General features: G+C 41.1%; 2 protein-coding genes across 5 annotated transcripts in view; both read left to right on the top strand.

The window, feature by feature from the left end:
- Positions 1 to 2,409, top strand: part of RBM25 (RNA binding motif protein 25) — a 47,841-nt gene extending 45,432 nt beyond the window's left edge. For all 3 annotated transcript variants that reach the window (XM_081100462.1, XM_081100461.1, XM_081100463.1), the window contains one exon: positions 850 to 2,409. In XM_081100462.1, coding sequence (XP_080956588.1) covers positions 850 to 942 — 93 coding nt within the window. In that variant the 3' untranslated portion in view covers positions 943 to 2,409. The remainder of the gene's footprint in view (positions 1 to 849) is intronic.
- A 3,882-nt stretch (positions 2,410 to 6,291) lies between these two features.
- The window catches only part of PSEN1 (presenilin 1), a 68,989-nt gene continuing 57,211 nt past the window's right edge, over positions 6,292 to 18,069 (top strand). Inside the window, exon 1 of one of the 2 annotated variants that reach the window (XM_081100438.1) lies at positions 6,292 to 6,394. The gene's annotated coding sequence lies outside the window, so the exon portion shown is untranslated. The remainder of the gene's footprint in view (positions 6,395 to 18,069) is intronic. The other variant, XM_081100439.1, reaches the window with a different exon arrangement.

Raw genomic sequence — 18,069 nt, 5'->3', positions numbered from 1 at the left:
AGGTAGAAGTGGGATTGGAACCCAAGTAGTCTGACTAGAGGTCCGTTTTGCTTCACTCCTAATCTAAACTAGTAACATTATTCTACAAACCATGGCAGTGACACCCTGAAGCTTAGTCACAGCTGCCTCCTGTAGAAGGAAGCATGATATTCCATTTTACCTCACTACAGCTCTGGTGTGGAGGACTGACTGACTGACTGACTACATGTGTGGGATGAGGGCAGGGGTACTGAGGAGGACATGGTGCACCTAACTCATGTAGATAGGAAGATAATTTGATTTGTTTATTTGTCAAGGGGATATGACCTTTAATTTATTCACTTGTCTTGTGTTCCTTTGTAATGATGACAATTTTCACTTCCTCTGTTTATTGTATCTCAGACACTGTATTAAATACCTTATATATACTCTCATTTAATATTTAATTCAATGTCACATACATAAGGGCTCCATAAATATTAAGATGCTAAGATTGTTTTGGGGGGGCGGTAAATGTGATACTCTGTATTAAAGTTATTAAGTAGTTGTACAACTAGTATTTGTTATAAAAAAAAATTTGCTTCCCTGAGGATATAGTTTTTCAAAACATGCCTAAATGTACTATTTGTAAAGATAAAAGAATAAAAGTTGCACCAAGAAAATACTGTGGTGTCAGTATTTAGTAAGCCATGGAAGTTTGCTGAATGCATTTTTGTAATTCACATTTCTCACACTAGACAGATTGCCTTTGTCATTTTATTGAAAGTAAATGCTTGTCAGTGGGTAAAAGCCCTTTTTATAGCAGTCGCTATTGTTGGTAGTTGCTGATTGCTTATCTTACATATGTTGCTCTTTATTTTTTTCTCCTAGGTACTTGATGAAGAAGCAGAAGTTTTTATAGTCAAAATGTGGAGATTATTGATATATGAAACAGAAGCCAAGAAAATTGGTCTTGTGAAGTAAAACTCTGTACATTGAGAGTTCCATTTCAGCTATCGTCTTTCCCATCCTTCAAAGGACTTTGAAAAATTTTTTTGTCTTCAAAGACATTTGTGAGATCTGTAATTTTTTTTAAATGTAGAAAATGTGAATTTTTTTTTTTTTGTCCTCCAATTTGTTGATGCCCTGTGTACTCCCTTGGTTGTAAAGACATCCGAATCCTACCTTGGTTCTCTTTATACTCACCAGGTACAAATTACTGGTATGTTTTATAAGCCACAGCTACTGTACACAGCCTATCTGATATAATCTTGTTCTGCTGATTTGTTCCTTGTAAATATTAAAATGACTCCCCGATTCTTTTGCAGAATTGCACTTAATATTGAACTGTACTGTACAGGAACCAACATGAACAATTTTAATAGAAAGAATACCAGCCCACATCTATTACCCATACCCCCTTGATCAGAATTGGCAGGCTTTCATGAAGGCATGAAATTTAAAATTAGAGTGTGAAAATTAGGAGACCATCAATTCCTACTGTATCTCTGTATGAATGTGTTTGTGTGAATGTATATATAAAAGTATTTTCCCTAATTTGCTTTGGAGGGCTCCCTTGAACATTTTCTAATTGAAAAATATAATTGTAAAGGAAACATGGTATTGTGCCAATCCAAATGTCTGGGATAATTAGGTTAATAGTCTCCCAGAGCATGTTACTCTCTTACGGCAAGAAACAGTCTGTTGAACAGAATGGGGTTTTCCTGTTGATAGCTGGCTGCTTCAGTCCTTCTTTTATGGGAGTGTGAATCAGTGGTTCCCCGCTCTCCCCCCAATCTCATTGTTCAGAAATGAGACAGATCCTTAGATTGCGCTGATTGGTCCTTAGTTTAATTTTGGTGTGCCCCTTTGCTTAAAAAAAATAAAAAGCATAAATGAAAAATACTTTTTAAAAACAAAAGATAAAATTAGGCAATTTTACAGACTAGGAAAATTTGACAAAATACAATAGAATTTCAGCATGGCATTTTATAAAAGTTTACATCTTATTTTTAAGGATAAAGTACATCATTTAAGGCAGTTACCACTAATTTTTTGTTTTGTAAAGGCTTTATAGCTTGTGTGTGTGTAAGCACACACCTTGTTTACCTCTGGTCATCAAAGTTTAAAAATACATTGATGGTGTTGGAGACACACATGGGGCTTTCTTTATTGTACATCAGGACTTCACCAGGGAGCAAAATTAATCGAAAATATAACAAGTTTTAAACAGTTCTAAATACAAAGTAGGTGCAGCTATTTCATGTCTAAGTATTTATTTAAAGATGAAGATTGGGAATAGGAAGATAAAGCCTAACTGAGCTTGAGTTACTAGATTTTTTTTTTTTTTTTACATCTTAAGAGGACATTTGAAAACACTGTTCTTAACATTGAACCATGACATGGTTCCCTTATGTAAATATTTCAGATATTAAAAATGTATATATTTGATCTCGGGGACTCATTCTTTCAGTCTTATTAAGTAAGTGACATGTAATTGTGCGGTGCATATTAGAAACTTGAAATTATGGGTTGAATTGATTTCTTTGAGTATTACTAGTAACTAAAGGTCAAAGAGACCATTTACCTTATTTTGGATTAATCTAAATGTCTATGGAGATATCCCCTTTTAGTGTTATAATATTTTAAATTCTGGTTTCTCAAGGAAAATTTCAGAAACATGAAATTTACAAATTCATTTACTAGCTTTTTCTCAGATTGACCCTAAGCCTAACATCTTGTTTGAGCTTCATTATGCCTATTTTCTCTTGCCATATTACCACTTCTAAGGCATCATATTGGCTGTTTTATTTAGTCAACATTGGTATTAATTTCTTTTGCTCTTGCTCTTTCACTATATTTATCTTAAAAGGCCCATATCTGAAACCCTTGGGGACACATACCATGTACTGCATAACAACTCCAGAGAGATTTGCCTCAGAATCCAAGTTCATACATTAACATTTCTGCAGCAGAGCAGGAATGATCACAGTCACTAGGTTAAAGATCATTACATAAATAGCTTACTGTAAGTTAAGTCAGGTTTTGCCACCAAGCTTAAACTTACAGATTTACATGTAAAGAATTGGACATGTACAAACTGCTGGGGTATTCAAGTGTTTGGGAGAATACACATAAAATTTATACTAAATTGCTTGAGCTTTCTGGGTCTTTACCATTTGCCCATAATTGAATTTCAGTTTGGAAACCTTGCTTGATTCATATTGCCCATTCCAGGTATAAAAATGGCAGTTAAGCCCTGGCCGGTTTGGCTCAGTGGATAGAGTGTCAGCCTGGGGACTGAGTGATCCCAGGTTCGATTCCAGCCAAGGGCACATGCCTGGGTTGTGGGTTAGATCCCCAGTAGGGGGGCGTGCAGGAGGCAGATGATCAATGATTCTCTCTGATCATTGATGTTTCTATCTCTCCCTCTCCCTCTCCCTCTCTAAAATCAATAAAAAATATTTTTTAAAAAGGCAGTTAAAAAACCAACATGGCCCTGACCGGTTTGGCTCAGTGGATGGAGCGTTGGCCTGCGGACTGAAGGGTCCTGGGTTCGATTCCGGTCAAGGGCATGTACCTGGGTTGCGGGCACATCAGTGGGGGGTGTGCAGGAGGCAGCTGGTCGATGTTTCTCTCTCATCGATGTTTCTAACTCTATCCCTCTCCCTTCCTCTCTGTAAAAAATCAATAAAATATATATTAAAAAAAAACCAAAAAAACCAACATGCTTTTTCCTCATTTGACCATATAGATAAAATAATTTAAAACATGTATGTCTATTTATAGGAGGAAAAGTTATTTTAAGTTTTTTTAAAATGTACTTTTATTGTTTTTCTTTTAGAGAGAGGAAGGGAGGAGAGAGGGAGACACATCAATTGGTTGCCTCTGGTACACACCCTGACCAGGGACCAAACCTGCAACCTGGGCTTGTGTCCTGACCGGAATCGAACTTGCAACCTTTTGGTGTACAGGACATTACTCAACCAAATGAGCCACACCAGCCAGGGCTGACTTTTTTTAAGATCAAACTATCTCTTGGAGGAATCTTGTTAAAGTGCAGACTCTGACTTAGTAGTAGGGTGGGGCCTGAAGTCAATGATGATGTGAATGCTAAATCATCCAAGGACTACACTTTCATTAGCAGTTTAAGGTATCTACTCAGTACCAGTATTTTATCCTAACACTACATAAATGCAGCTTTATTTTCTTTTTAAGTAGATTTTAAGATTATTTTTATTTCAGAGGAAGAGAGAGAAACGTCAGTGATGAGAGAATCATTGATCAACTGCCTCCTGTATGCTACTGGGGATGGAGCCCACAACCCGGGCCTGTGCCCTTGGCTGGAATTGAACCTGGGACCCTTCAGTATGCAGGTTGACGCTCTATACAGTGAGCCAAACCAGCAAGGGCTTTTTAAGTAGATTTTTAAGAAGGAAAACATTTTTGAGGCAAATCAACATACCTATCCTGTATGTTCATGAATGTAATCTCTTGCAAAAATGTTGGCTGAGAACAGTTCTAATAGGCTTCATTCCTAGCCAGTCCCAGAACATTTCCTCCTCAGAGAACTTTATGTTAATTTGAATCTTGTCATAGTGCTTTCTGATAAACGATGTAATAGTAGAAACTAACGATTACTTAGTGGAGAGTGCTGTTTCAGGTACTCATCAGGCACACCCTCAAGTGAGGAAACTCAGTTTGAAAGTCAAAGCGTACTAAACTTATTTTTTTCTTCTTTCATATGGAGTATAAGTTTTTTTTAATGCAAGTAAGTGTAAGCCAGGTAGGTATACTAATGTGTATATGAGTCTTATTTACACGGTTCTTTCTAATGAGTTCTATAAATGTTTTCACATCTATGCAGAAACTGCTGAAAGGTTTTATGTCAGAATTTTTCCTGGTCATATTTTAACCTTCTATTAATAGTATAAAGTTGAGAGAGAGCTTTTGCTTAGCAATAAATGGTGAAATTGATTTGTGAGTACTACTGGATGTAAAGGATATGAGAAGGAATCCTAAATAGGCGAAGAAACAGTCTAGATGACAAGAAGAAAACGGAATTCAGATACAGTGGGGCCTTGACTTACAAGTGTCCCGACTAACGAGTTTTTCCGACATAGGAGCTGCCTCAGCCGATTTTTTGCTTTGAGTTGACAGAGTAATTTGAGTTAACGAGCTCCTTAACGAGCTCCATCACGGAACGAATTAAACTCTAAGTCAAAGCCCCACTGTATATGTATTTCAAACCCAGGAACTGTTATTTTCATACTTTAGACCAAAGTGAGCTTATAACTATTTTTAGCTTATAATTATTGATAAATGGGTAGATTTTTAAAAACGTTAAATTATTGAAATATTTATTTGCATTTGAATGCTTATATTTTCATCTTTAACAGATATTCACTTTTCATTTTATTACTTGACTCATAAAGGCCAAATTAGAAATTGGCAATCTAAAATGCCCAGTAAGGAAAGATCTGTAATAATAAAAGCGTAATATGCTAATTAGACCGGATGGCCGACCTTTGGGACCCAGCCAGGGGTCTGTGAGGGCCAAGCCCCTTGCATGAATTTCGTGCATCAGGCCTCTAGTTATTTCTATAAACAAAAATGACTAAACATTCTCAAGCCATGCTGTTTGAATTAAAGACCACTCCCAAGTCTGCCACATCACCCATTAGCGGTAGCTGACCTTTGAGCAACTCATTGTGCCAGATACTCTTAGGTTTCGGGATTACAAAAATAAGCCATTTCCTGCTTTCTGTAAGCTTACTATTTAGGAAGACTCGTTCTTAACTTGGATCCCGAGAATCCCAGACATTTGTTTAAAATGAGGTTTCTCAGGCTTGCTTCACCCATCAGAAGTTTTGATTCAACGAGGAAAGAGAAGGCACAAGCATTTACAATTTTAATTAGCAGCCTCTTAACTGATGCAGCTGATTCACATTGAGAGACAACCTAGCCTAGGTAATACAGAGAATGAAAGAAACTTTCGGCTTAAGATGCCATAACTCGTTGGCTTGGAGAACACACACTGGGCCCAGTCAGTATACGCAGAAACTTTGGCCCGGCTCACGACCTGTCTCGGATCCTAGACTACCTCCACTCATGCGGGCACTCCAGGCGAGTTCGCCCAGGTCCCAGACCCGCTAGAGCGCAGGCTTTCCCCACTCCGACAATCCGCGCCCACACCACCGGAAGCCCCACCCCTTTGGTCTCGTCCCTGCCCCCTCTAGGGCCCACCCCTTCGCTTGCGGGCCAGCCCCCAACGACGCCAGAACCGGAAATGACGACAGCGGTGAAGCCTTTTGGGCGGGGCCTGAGCCGGGCAGCTCCTGTGGCCGAGATTTCACATCGGAAACAAAACAGGCGCTGCTCGCGAAGGAACCTCGGCTGCGGGCGGTCGTAGGAGGCGGCGGCGAGGAGGAAGTAGGTGCGTGATGGCGAGTCCCGGGAGAGAGGAAGGCGCCCCTCACCCAGTGTCGACACGGGCGGCCGCAGGCTCGGCCGGCCCTTTGTCGCCGTCCCGGCCGCGGAGCCGGCGTCCTGGAGGATGGGAAGCGGGGCGCGGCCGGGCGGGGACGCGGGAACCCCGTGTGGCAAGTAAAGAGGGGTTGCCCGTTTCTCGGGTTCGGGGCGCAGCGTGCGGTCGGGTGGAAGAGAGCCCTTCGGAGCCTCGGTCCGGAAGCGCTGATTTCTCGGAGATGTCTGAGGGCGCAGGTGCCGCGGGCCAGGATTGGCTCCTGACCAGTGGAGCCGGAGAAAGGGGAAGCGCGGAGCGCCCAGCCAGGTTGGGCAACGGGGGAAACTCCACGCCTCATGCCGTCTGTCCCGGTCCAGGGGAGGCGAGTGGCGCTCAGGGTTAAAAAAGTTCCTCATGTCTCACGTTCGAAGCGGAAAGCAGGGTCTGATGCGTTTGCCTTGATCGGACTGTCCCAAGGCTTGTATGTCCGATGCCTTGCCTGTGCCTTACATGTTTGTGTTTTCTTCCCGCTCAGATTATTTTCCTTTTGTAGGAAAATAATGATAAAGTTAAAAGCATCATTTGTCTGCTTTGAACAAGATGAATAACGTGTCCAAGGTTTACTATGGGAGATAGAATGCATAGTGTGCAAATAACTATAAGGCAGAGCACATTGTAAAGGCAAATACCTTGGTTGGCGTTTGAGGCAGGTAGAGATCACGTCTGCTTGAGGGGATCTTGTTATTTGCATTATCTTTTGCAGTGGGAAGGCTTCCACCCTTGGAGTCGAAGTGGGGAGGACATTATGACCATGGGGTGTACGACAAACAGGGGTCCTCTGGATCTTACTGTCCAATGATCCAGCCTGAACATTAAATGACTGTTACGAAGGAAGCTAAAACGGGAAAGTAGATTGGATCCTGTTGCATTTGGCTAATTTCAGTCACCTGCAAAAGCCTATTTCAGTTTTCCTTAACTCATTGGCAGAGTTCGACCAATTTAAGCCCCACCCCACCCACGTTTAATAACAACCCTTTAACAATGAATAAATAAGTCTTATTTATTGAGTGCATGGATCCTCCCCTCCCCTCACAAAAAATAAATAAATAGACTGTAGAGGTACCACCTGTCATCTAGTTTTCCATTCTACCACTCCTGGTTCTTGGGTAGAAAATCCCCACAGTTCTGGGTATCCTTTCTTCCGAATGGACACCATTTACTGCTGGATTTTAAGTTAATGGGTGCATGAATTTCCATTTGCCGAGAACCTGAGGATTGGAGTTGGTCTCTGAGAATCATCCTAGCAGAAAAGTTACCAAAATTTATGTAGTTCTCTTCCTCCCTCTCCAGGTTCCCTTGGCTAGTACTCTTTACAGGGTGAGACTTCTTGCACATAAAAATGCTGAAAAACCTTTCGAAGACCCCTAATACTGCTTGTCCGGCATGTGTTAGATGCCAGGCAGATTTGGAAGGTGATTTGAAAGTGTGGCACTGTTGTCAGAGCTTTCTTTAGGCACATTAATCTGGTAGTTGGGGCTAGAAAGGATAAGCGAATTGAGGTGACTTTGCATAATCAAAGGAGATATAATGAGAATTTGATCTTTGATGGTAGCAGAGGCTTAGAAAGAAAGAAAAACCATGAACAGGACATGGCAGCCGATTGAGCAAGGAATAAAGTGTCAAGTTCACAAGGACACTTAAGTTTCGAAAATGGGAGAGCTGATGACACAAATAAGGAAGTTAGGAGCAAAGCACTATTGTAGAGAGGAAGATGAGGAAGTCCTTTGGGCAGGCCTGGAGCTGTAAACATGGGAGTCCCTTAGACTTTTGAGTTGGTGTTGAAGCAGTGGATGAGACACGTAAGGAGAGGGAGGGACCAGGAGACCCAGGCACACCCTCAGGAACACTTACGCTTAGGGGTGGAAGAGTGAGGAGCCCGCCAGCTCAGGAGAATGGAGTGGCGGGAGGAAAACCTCTATGGTTAGTTCAGTGTCACAAAAGCTGAGGAAGGGAGGGAAGCCCCAGGAAGGAAGGGGTTGTCAGGGATTGTCAGCATTAGGCCTGGTGTATCAGAAACGAACTGAAGATTCAGAGCACCACTGTCCAATAAAAAGATAAAGTGAGTTTCAAATGTTAATTTTAAATTTTCTAATAAATTTTGAAAGGCAGAAAGAAATAGGTAAAATTAATTTGAATAACATTTTATATAATTCATGACATCTAAAACATTTTGCCGAAACCGGTTTGGCTCAGTTGATAGAGCGTCGGCCTGCGGACTGAAAGGTCCCAGGTTCGATTCCGGTCAAGGGCATGTACCTGGGTTGCGGGCATATCCCCAGTAGGAGATGTGCAGGAGGCAGCTGATCGATGTTTCTCTCTCATCGATGTTTCTAACTCTCTATCTCTCTCCCTTCCTCTCTGTAAAAAATCAATAAAATATATTTAAAAAAAAATAAAAATAAAACATTTTGATTTCAACATGTAATTAATATAAAAAGATATTTGTCTGTCTTTCCCTCTAGAAAGTAAGCTCTTTAAGTAAACAGAAGCGTTACTGGATTCAGTAGCATCCCCAGCACCTGCCACAGTGTCTGGTATGTGGAAGAAACCCAATGAGCGTTGATTAAAGGGTATAATGTTTAGTTTGCACAGTTTCTTAAGTTTCTTAAGTTGATCTAAATAAAGCAAAAGAGAGAATTGCAAGCTTTGTTGAATAGCCAATGATTTACAAATTAATTAGATATAAGTAGTCTTTTTTTTCCCCATTAAAGATAAATTGTATTCTCTCCATTTCCACAGTGAATTTAAGACAATGACTCAGGGTAATCATATCTTCTATGTAGAGTTATTGAAATTAAATGTTTTTTTGGGGGGGGTGGAGAGATTCTTTTTAAAAAAAATATTTTTATTGATTTTAGAGAGGAAGGGAGAGAAAGAGAAACATCAGTGGTGAGAGAGAACCATTGATTGGCTGCTTCCTGCATGCCCCTTACTAGGGATCAAGCCAGCAACTGGGCATGCGCCCCTGACTGGAATTGAACCCGAGACCCTTCAGTCTATAGGCGGATGCTCTATCCACTGAGCCAAACAGACTAGGGCTGATTCTTTATAATTATATAAATATTGATAAGATAGCTCCCTATCTACAATTCTGAAATCCAAAAGCCCCTGAAAAAACTGAAAGGCTTTTCATAATTTATTTGATATTTAACCTGTTTGTGTAATTTAAGGTTACTTATATGTTTTACTACATATTTATTGTGTTTGATATTGTGGGTCTAAGACCCCAAGAGGCTATTATAAAACATACTAGAGGCCTGGTGCACTGGTGGGGTCCCTTGGCCTGGCCTGCGCCCTCTTGCTATCTAGGACCTCTTGGGGGATGTCGGAGAGCCGGTTTTGGCCCAATCCCGGCAGGCCAGGTCCAGGGACCCCACCCACCTGTGCATGAATCCGTCTGAGATTCATCCGTCTGTTTCATGTTTCCATCCCTGTGTGTTGAGCATCTGCCCCCTAGTGGTCAGTGCACGTCATATCTACTGGTCGAATGGTCGGCCGGTCGCTTAGGCTTTTATATATATACTAGAAGCCTGTTGCATGAAGATTCGCGCAATAGGCCTTCCTTCCCCTGGTTGCTGGCACTGGTTTTCCTCTGGCACCAGGGACCCAGGCCTTTAGTCTGGCCGTAGCGAGGCTTGGCTTCTCCGCTGTGGCTGCAGCAGAGAAGCCAAGCCTCTTCAGTCTTCACTCTTCACTCCGGCTGGAGCCTTCAGTCTTTGCTCCGTACCTGCATATGCAAATTAACCGCCATCTTTGGTGGGTTAATTTGCATAGTCACTCTGATTGGCTGGTGGGTGTAGTGGAGTGACACCAGTTTGCATGTTTCTCTTTTATTAGTTTGTGTGTGTGTATAGATAGATAGATAGATAGATAGATAGATGATAGATGGTACTTGCATCATATTACTTTATAAAACCTGAAAAATAATATGAATTCTAAACACATTTAGTTCTAAGGGTTTCAGATAAAGGATTCTGGACTTGTAAGTTTTTGTTAATTTTTATTGTTCCGAGTCCACATAACCATTATTATTTAAAAACAATTACGATAACTATATAACAGACTCCCTCAAAACTCAGTGCCTTAGAGCACTCAAGGCTCTGCTTCAAGATATAGATCTGTGGATCAGCTAGAGCAATTTTGCTTTGCATGTCTTATTCTGGGGCCAGACTGAAGGGACCCATGGTAAGCTCTTCTCAAGGCAACAGCAGAAGTACAAGAAGGCAAGGCCTACCTATTACACAGCACAGTTCAAGTGTCTGCTTGTGCCACATCTGCTAAGATCTCATTGACCAAAGCAAGTCATATTGTTATTGATGGAAGTGGGTAGAAAATAGTCCACCAGTGGAAGTGGGAGATCCCTTTCTCCACTGGGTGCTTGCGGTCGGGTCCTTATTATATCTTGAGAAAAAGAATTTTCTAAGACTGGCATGGGAGGATGAATGATCTGTATTTGTGTGGAGTTACATCCCTGGGTTTCAAAAGTCCCATTTCCCTTAAACCAGTACTGAAAGTGTTGTAGCTGAGCTGGAAGCAAAGCCAGTGTGTCCAGAGTGTCCATTCTATTGTGAAGCTGGGTCCAATGTAACACCAGGCTAGTTATAGTCCATTGTGTGTGGCCATGTGGACAAATGCAGGGGAGCATGCCCTCTACAACAAGAGAGCCAGGAGCCCAGCACACAAGAGAGAGTAAACCTTTTTGGTTTAGGAGTTGAAATATCTGAAATCTTCCCTCACTTGCGGCCATGCTTACTCTGGCCAATGACCTTTTCCCAGGTGGGACTGACAGACAGGTACCTTCCCTATTTTATCCAGACTTTTCTAGGCATGTGTCTATTTGGCCTTTCCTTTGCTCCTTCCCTGTTAATTAATAACCAGGTTATTTACAACAGTATCATTATGATTGTGTCCAAAGGCATGGGTGGGTAGTATATTATACCCAGCTTGAGGCCAAAGCAAGACACAGAGCCAAGCCTAACATCACTGGAGAGGGGAAGTATGTTTTTCTCTTGGAGATGCTGGAGTGAATATTTGCTAAATAATAGTCTAATCTACCACAGATGGTTCACAGAAGTGGAGTGGGATGGAAGAAGGAAAAAAAATCACCAAATAGGCTATATCACTATCCTTGCTCTTTTTAGAGTCTACCACTTTCACAAAGCCTCTTGTAGGGATGGGGAAATTATTTGCTCTTAAAATTCAGAGGAGTCTTTTCAGGATGCATTCCTAAAACTTGAAATTAATTTCAAATTATTTTTATAAATTTTGGAGATTGGTTGCATTTATTGTTGGATGGGAGCTTTTAAAAACAAATAGAGGGCCCTAACCGGTTTGGCTCAGTGGATAGAGCGTCGGCCTGCGGACTGAAAGGTCCCAGGTTCAATTCCGGTCAGGGGCATGTACCTTGGTTGTGGGTACATCCCCAATAGGAGGTGTGCAGGAGGCAGCTGATTGGTGTTTCTCTCTCATCGATGTTTCTGGTTCTCTATCCCTCTCCCTTCCTCTCTGTAAAAAATCAATAAAATATATTTAAAAAAACAAACAAACAAAAAAAACAAATAGAGGGTCTCCAAACCCCCCATCCATATAATCAGAACTTGGGCTGCTTGTCCAGGAAGAAGCTGTCAAAGTAAAATTAAGCTCTGGCCAGTGTTGCGCAGTTGGTTGAGCGTCGTCCCATGAACCCAGAGGTTGTCAGTTTGATTCACAGACAGAGCGAGCACATGCCCGGTTGTGGGCTCAGATCCCCAGCACAAGGTGTGCCAGGAGGCAGCTGATCCATGTTTCTCATCCATATTTGTCTTTTGCCCTCTCCCTTTCTCTCTCTCTAAAAATCTATTTAAAATATTAAACAATCAAATTAACAAACATTAAGGTTGATTAAGTACTTGTGTGGAAAAAGAATAAATCACAAGCTTATTTGACATTTGAAAACTTCTTAGCATTACAATACAAAGACACTTCTAAAAAATAGCTTTGGTCATTTTCTAAGTGAAGGAGAAACCAATCAAGTGGCTAGAATCATTAAAACAAGCCACAAGCCCTTTGCTCTTGAGAAGATCATGATAAAATGTTTCCATGAAGTTATTTGTTTCTGTGAAGTACAGATTTTATTTACATTTATCACTGAGAGTAAAGGAAGAAAATGGTATCAGTAATTAAGTAAACATGCTCTAAGACTTTGAGGTTTAGCTGTTACGAGGATGTAGTGAAAGAAATGCACTTTTCTGTTGGTGCTTCCTTAAATGGGATTTTTTTATAAACTTATTTTCGATTCTAAACATTGCTCCTGTGATACTTTTTCAGGTGCTCATGGATAGAAGATTTTCTGGTTAAGTTTTTCTGTTGAGCACATCCAAGTTTCAATATTATTTGTATCCTCTTGTTTTTAGCTTTTAGCCTCTTCATATATAGAAATTATAGTTGCCCATCAGAAAAGGATTTCTTTTTCCTTTATGTGATTGAACAAGTGTGTTGAGGAAAAGGAAATGGATGGCAGTGAATTCAGATGTGCTCTGTCAGTCTCAGAAAATCTTTAGCAGGTGGCCAGAGAGAGAAAACACCAAAATCCACTTCTGTCTCCACTGCCACTCCCTCTGCAATCCAGGTCACATGAAATATTCTCATTCCCAACAACTATCTTTTCTTGTTCTCAGGGCACTGCTAAGAATGTTATAAAGTCCACTAGTGTCTTCTGCCACGCTGCTTTAACAGTGGGGTCATTGGCCTTCTCCACGGAGTCATCAATTGTTTCCAGCTGTTACTGGACCAGAATCAAATCTGCCTCTGCCTGCTCCTTTCTTTGTACCAACAGTGTTCGTTTGTTCGCCAGGCCTGAGTGGAGACCTAGCTTGACCCTGTTGCCTGTCTCTTCATATTGAGCTCCATGTACACAGCAGCTCTTCCGGGGAGGGTTGCCTTGTAGTGTTTTGATCTTCAAAGCATTAGTGGAAGCCTGAGCTTTCTCTGGGTGAACTGGAAAAGACCTGGACTGGGCATCAGAAGACCTGGGTTCTGGAACTGGTGTTATTTCCTCCATAATCATGCACTGGCAAATTCTTTTACCTTTCCTGAGACTTAGTTTTTCACATGTAAATGTGATGGATGTGCCTTTGAAAATAGTATTGGGATATGCTAAAGTGATTACTGTATTGTTGATTTTTGCAAAATTTGTCTGAGAAAGCTCCAGTATGTTAATCAGTTTGTATGGTTTCTTCTAATAGCTGAAAAGATCCTATAAGCATAAGGCTAATAATGGAAACTTCTTCAAACAACCATATTTTTGACCAGTTGGTGTGGTTCAGTGGTTGCTTGTCGATCCAGGAGATCACCAGTTTGATTCCAGGTTTGGGCTCGATCCCCGGCAGGGGGCATGAAGGGAGACAGCTGATGATGTTTCTATGTATCTCTCCCTTTCCCTTCCCCTCTCTAAAACTAACAAATAAATGAAAATACAATAAAAAATAAAAGGACTATATTCTCATTATAGCTTATCTTTTTTTTTTTTAAGTCTCACCTGAGGATATGTTTATTGACCTTAAAGAGAGGAAGAGAGAGAGATTGAAAGAAAGAAATCAATGTGAGAGAGAAACATTGATCTGTTGCCTCCCATACATGCCCTGACCCGGGATCGAACTTCTGTGTACCACACTGTTTTCCCATGTGGACTGGGTAAAGTGAACATGTATAATTAAATCTCAGTGTCTGTCTTTCAGTTTTGATATAAGTAGATAGCCAGTAAACGGCTATTTAGTGAATGGATAATCACTTTTCTTCTTGCTTTTTTTTAAAATATATATATATATATATATATACACACACACTAGAGGCCCAGTGCACGGATTTGTGCACATTGAAAGGAAATTAATTAGAAGGTGGACGGTGGGGCGGGACTGGGTGAAATGGCTGGACAAGCCCTGGAGCCAACCTCCCATGGTCCCTCCCCAGCCGGCCCCAGGCCAGCTGCACCTGGGGCGCCGCCGGGGCTTGAAGAGTGTCTGTGAAGTGAGCAGGGTCCCTCCAGGAGGTGGGGTCCCTCAGCCTGGCCTGCGGGGATTGGGCCAAAACTGGCAGTCTGACATTCCCTGAGGTATCCCAGTGTGTGAGAGGGCACTCTGCAAAGTTGCTGTCGCTCGGCAGCTCCTGTGTTGAGCGTCTGCCCCCTGGTGGTCAGTGTGCTGTCATAGTTACCAGCCAGTCGGCTGGTCACTTAGCCTTTTATATATATAGATATATTTTATTTTTTATTTTATTTATTTATTTTTTAAATATATTTTATTGATTTTTTACAGAGAGGAAGGGAGAGAGTTAGAAACATCGATGAGAGAGAAACATCGATCAGCTGCCTCCTGCACATCTCCTACTGGGGATGTGCCCGCAACCCAGGTACATGCCCTTGACCGGAATCGAACCCGGGACCCCCCAGTCCGCAGGCCGACGCTCTATCCACTGAGCCAAACCAGTTTCGGCGATATATTTTATTTTTTAAATTGATTTCAGAAGGGAAGGGAGAGGAAGAGAGAGTTAGAAACATCAATGATAAGACAATCATTGATCAGCTGCTTTCTGCACACCCCACACTGGGGATCGAGCCCACTACCTGGGCATGTGCCCTGACTGGGAATTGAATCACCTCTTGGTTCATAGGTCAATGCTCAACCACTCAGCAACACCAGCTGGACTTTTCTTCCCATTTTTACGTGTAAATGTAATATACTTTATTTACTTTTGTGCATTGCTATTTCTTGCCCTTTACTTTCATTTGGCTAACACTGTCTTATTTACTTGATTTGTTTCTGAAGGATCATATGAGACTATTAATGACAGATTTCTAAGGATTTTTCTGTAATAGAGCTACATTTTCAATGATTTGATATAGTCTTCAGAACCGTCAGTGGAGGTAATCAACTGCAACTTTTTCTCTTTGCCATCCTCTGGCATTAGTGGGTTAGCTGAGTTGGTGGGTGCACAAATGTATTGTGGAAAAGAAGGGAATAATATATGCTCTGTTTGCTGATCATTATTACATTCATATTAAAATTTTAATTAGATAAGTAACTTTTTTTTTTTCATCCTAGAGGGTGTGAAGTGGTATCTATGGTGGTTTTGTTTGCATTTACCTGGTGGCTAATGATGTTGAGCATCTTTTCATATGTTTATGGCCACTTGTATATTTTCAGTGGATAAATGTCTACTCAGAATCTTTGCTCATACTTTTTTTTTAATATTGATTTTTTAAAAATTGTTTTATTGCTTAAAGTATTACAAAGAGTATTACATATGTCTCCTTTTTTCCCCGCCCTTGACAATCCGTGACCTCCCCTACCCCCCAGTGTCTTATGTCCATTGGTTATGCTTATATGCATGCATACAAGTCCTTCGGTTGATAATTAACTTTTAAAAATCTAGAAGCATAGTTCGGAACATTTACTTTGAGTACTTAGAAAATATAACTGTTCTGTTGGAATCCACCTGTCTTTTGAGTAAACTAGCATACATATTGCTAATTCCTAATTTTACTTATTTTAAAAGACAGGACCAATAGTGTGAGTAACCCTAGATATAGGTTTATTCCCACAAAAATCAATTACAAAAAAAATTTCCCATTGATTTTTTCCCCCCAGAGAGAGTGGAAGGGAGGGCAGAGGGCGGGGGGGTGGGGTGGGGGGTAAGAGACATTGATGTGAGAGAGACACATCAACTGGTTGCCTCCTGCATGCTCCCCCAGACCTGCAACCAGGTATGCACCCTTGACTGGGAGTTGAACCCATGACCCTTCAGTGCGCAGGCTGATGCTCTAAACACAGCCATGCGGGCCAGGGTGAATTTAAATGTTTAATTGGAATATACAGAAATGTGCTCACAGATCATAATTGTGTACAGCTTAGTGCATTTCACAGACTGAAACCCCTGTGTGACTACCACTCAGATCAAGAAACAAAACGTTAACAGTCTCCTCCAGAGTTTCCCCTGTGTCCCCTTCCAGTGAATAACCTCATCAAAGTAACCATTATGTCTGTTTTTATTTATTTTAAAGGAAATTTACATTAATTATGTCATATTAAGTTAACATTAATTTGCAATCCCCTGATCCCAGGCCAGCTAACTGTGGGCCAAAATTGGAGGGGAGGAGAAAGCTAGGCATGGATACATGGAAGCATATAGGATAGAAGGGAAAGGGTATCGTCATTAAAAGTTCGTCATGCCCTGGTCAGTGTGCGCAATAGTTAGAGCACACACTCCCTGAAGGGTCTCAGGTTTGGTTCCCGGTCAAGAGCGCATATCTGGATTGCAGGTTTGATTCCCAGCCCTGGTCAGGGCACATTCGGGAGGCAACCAATGGATGTGTCTCTCACATCGATATTTCTCTCCCTCACTTCCCCTCCCTCCCTTCCACTCTCTCTAAAATTCAGTGGAAAAAATATCCTCAGGTGAGGATTAACAACACCAAAAAAAATTTGTCATGTTTTGAGTGAGCCAAATATAGGTAACGAAGGGTTAATTTGAACTTGATACCTTTACTAGAAGAAAAAGTTACTTTAATGTGTTTTTTTATGAAAACTCATTATAATAAAAATAGTGGAGAATTTAGGAAGTAGAGGATCCTGAAAAGTGGAAATGAAACCAGATGTTGACAAAATGCTTTCTTTTTTTTTTTTTTTTTTAAATATATTTTATTGATTTTTTACAGAGAGGAAGGGAGAGAGATAGAGAGTTAGAAACATCGATGAGAGAGAAACATCGATCAGCTGCCTCTTGCACATCTCCTACTGGGGATATGCCCGCAACCCAGGTACATGCCCTTGACCGGAATCGAACCTGGGACCTTTCAGTCCGCGGCCGACGCTCTATCCACTGAGCCAAACCGGTTTCGGCCAAAATGCTTTCTTGTAAATATGTACATGGTAATGTTATAGATACTATATATGAATTAATGAGTTCTGCTTAGGTTTGCAAACAGATTTTTTTCCCTTTTACATTTCTGAAGATTTTCTATGAAAAGAAAAGTTAAAATAAAGAATTGGCTGATGGAGATTAAGGTAGACAGGCAAATGGGAATGTGTCCCTCAGAAGGGTGAACTCTGGGACAGAGTGATACATGTAAAGAAGGTTGTACTTGGATACAAAGGAGAGGTTGGGAGTCAGAAATCTTTAATTTTTATCCTGGTCTGATCAATTGTGATTTTTAACCAAGTCACTGAACTTGGGCCCCTTCAGCTTTTTAAAAATATGTATGTGTGTTTTGTGTTGTTGTTTTTTTAAATATCTTTTATTGATTTTTTACAGAGAGGAAGGGAGAGGGATAGAGAGTTAGAAACATCGATCAGCTGCCTCCTGCACACCCCAACTTGGGATGTGCCCGCAACCAAGGTACATGCCCTTGACTGGAATCAAACCTGTGACCCTTCAGTCCGCAGGCCGATGCTCTATCCACTGAGCAAACCAGTTAGGGCTGTATGTGTTTTTAAAAATATATGGTTTTATTAATTTTAGGAAGAGGGATAGAGAGATAGTAACATCGATCAGCTTCCTCCTGTATGCCCCGAGCCCACAACCCAGGTATATGACCTGACGGGAATTGAACC

The sequence above is a fragment of the Myotis nattereri genome (assembly GCF_964212035.1).
Source record: "Myotis nattereri genome assembly, chromosome: 1".
NCBI lineage: Eukaryota > Metazoa > Chordata > Mammalia > Chiroptera > Vespertilionidae > Myotis > Myotis nattereri.
This window is presented reverse-complemented; position numbering and strand designations above follow the sequence as displayed.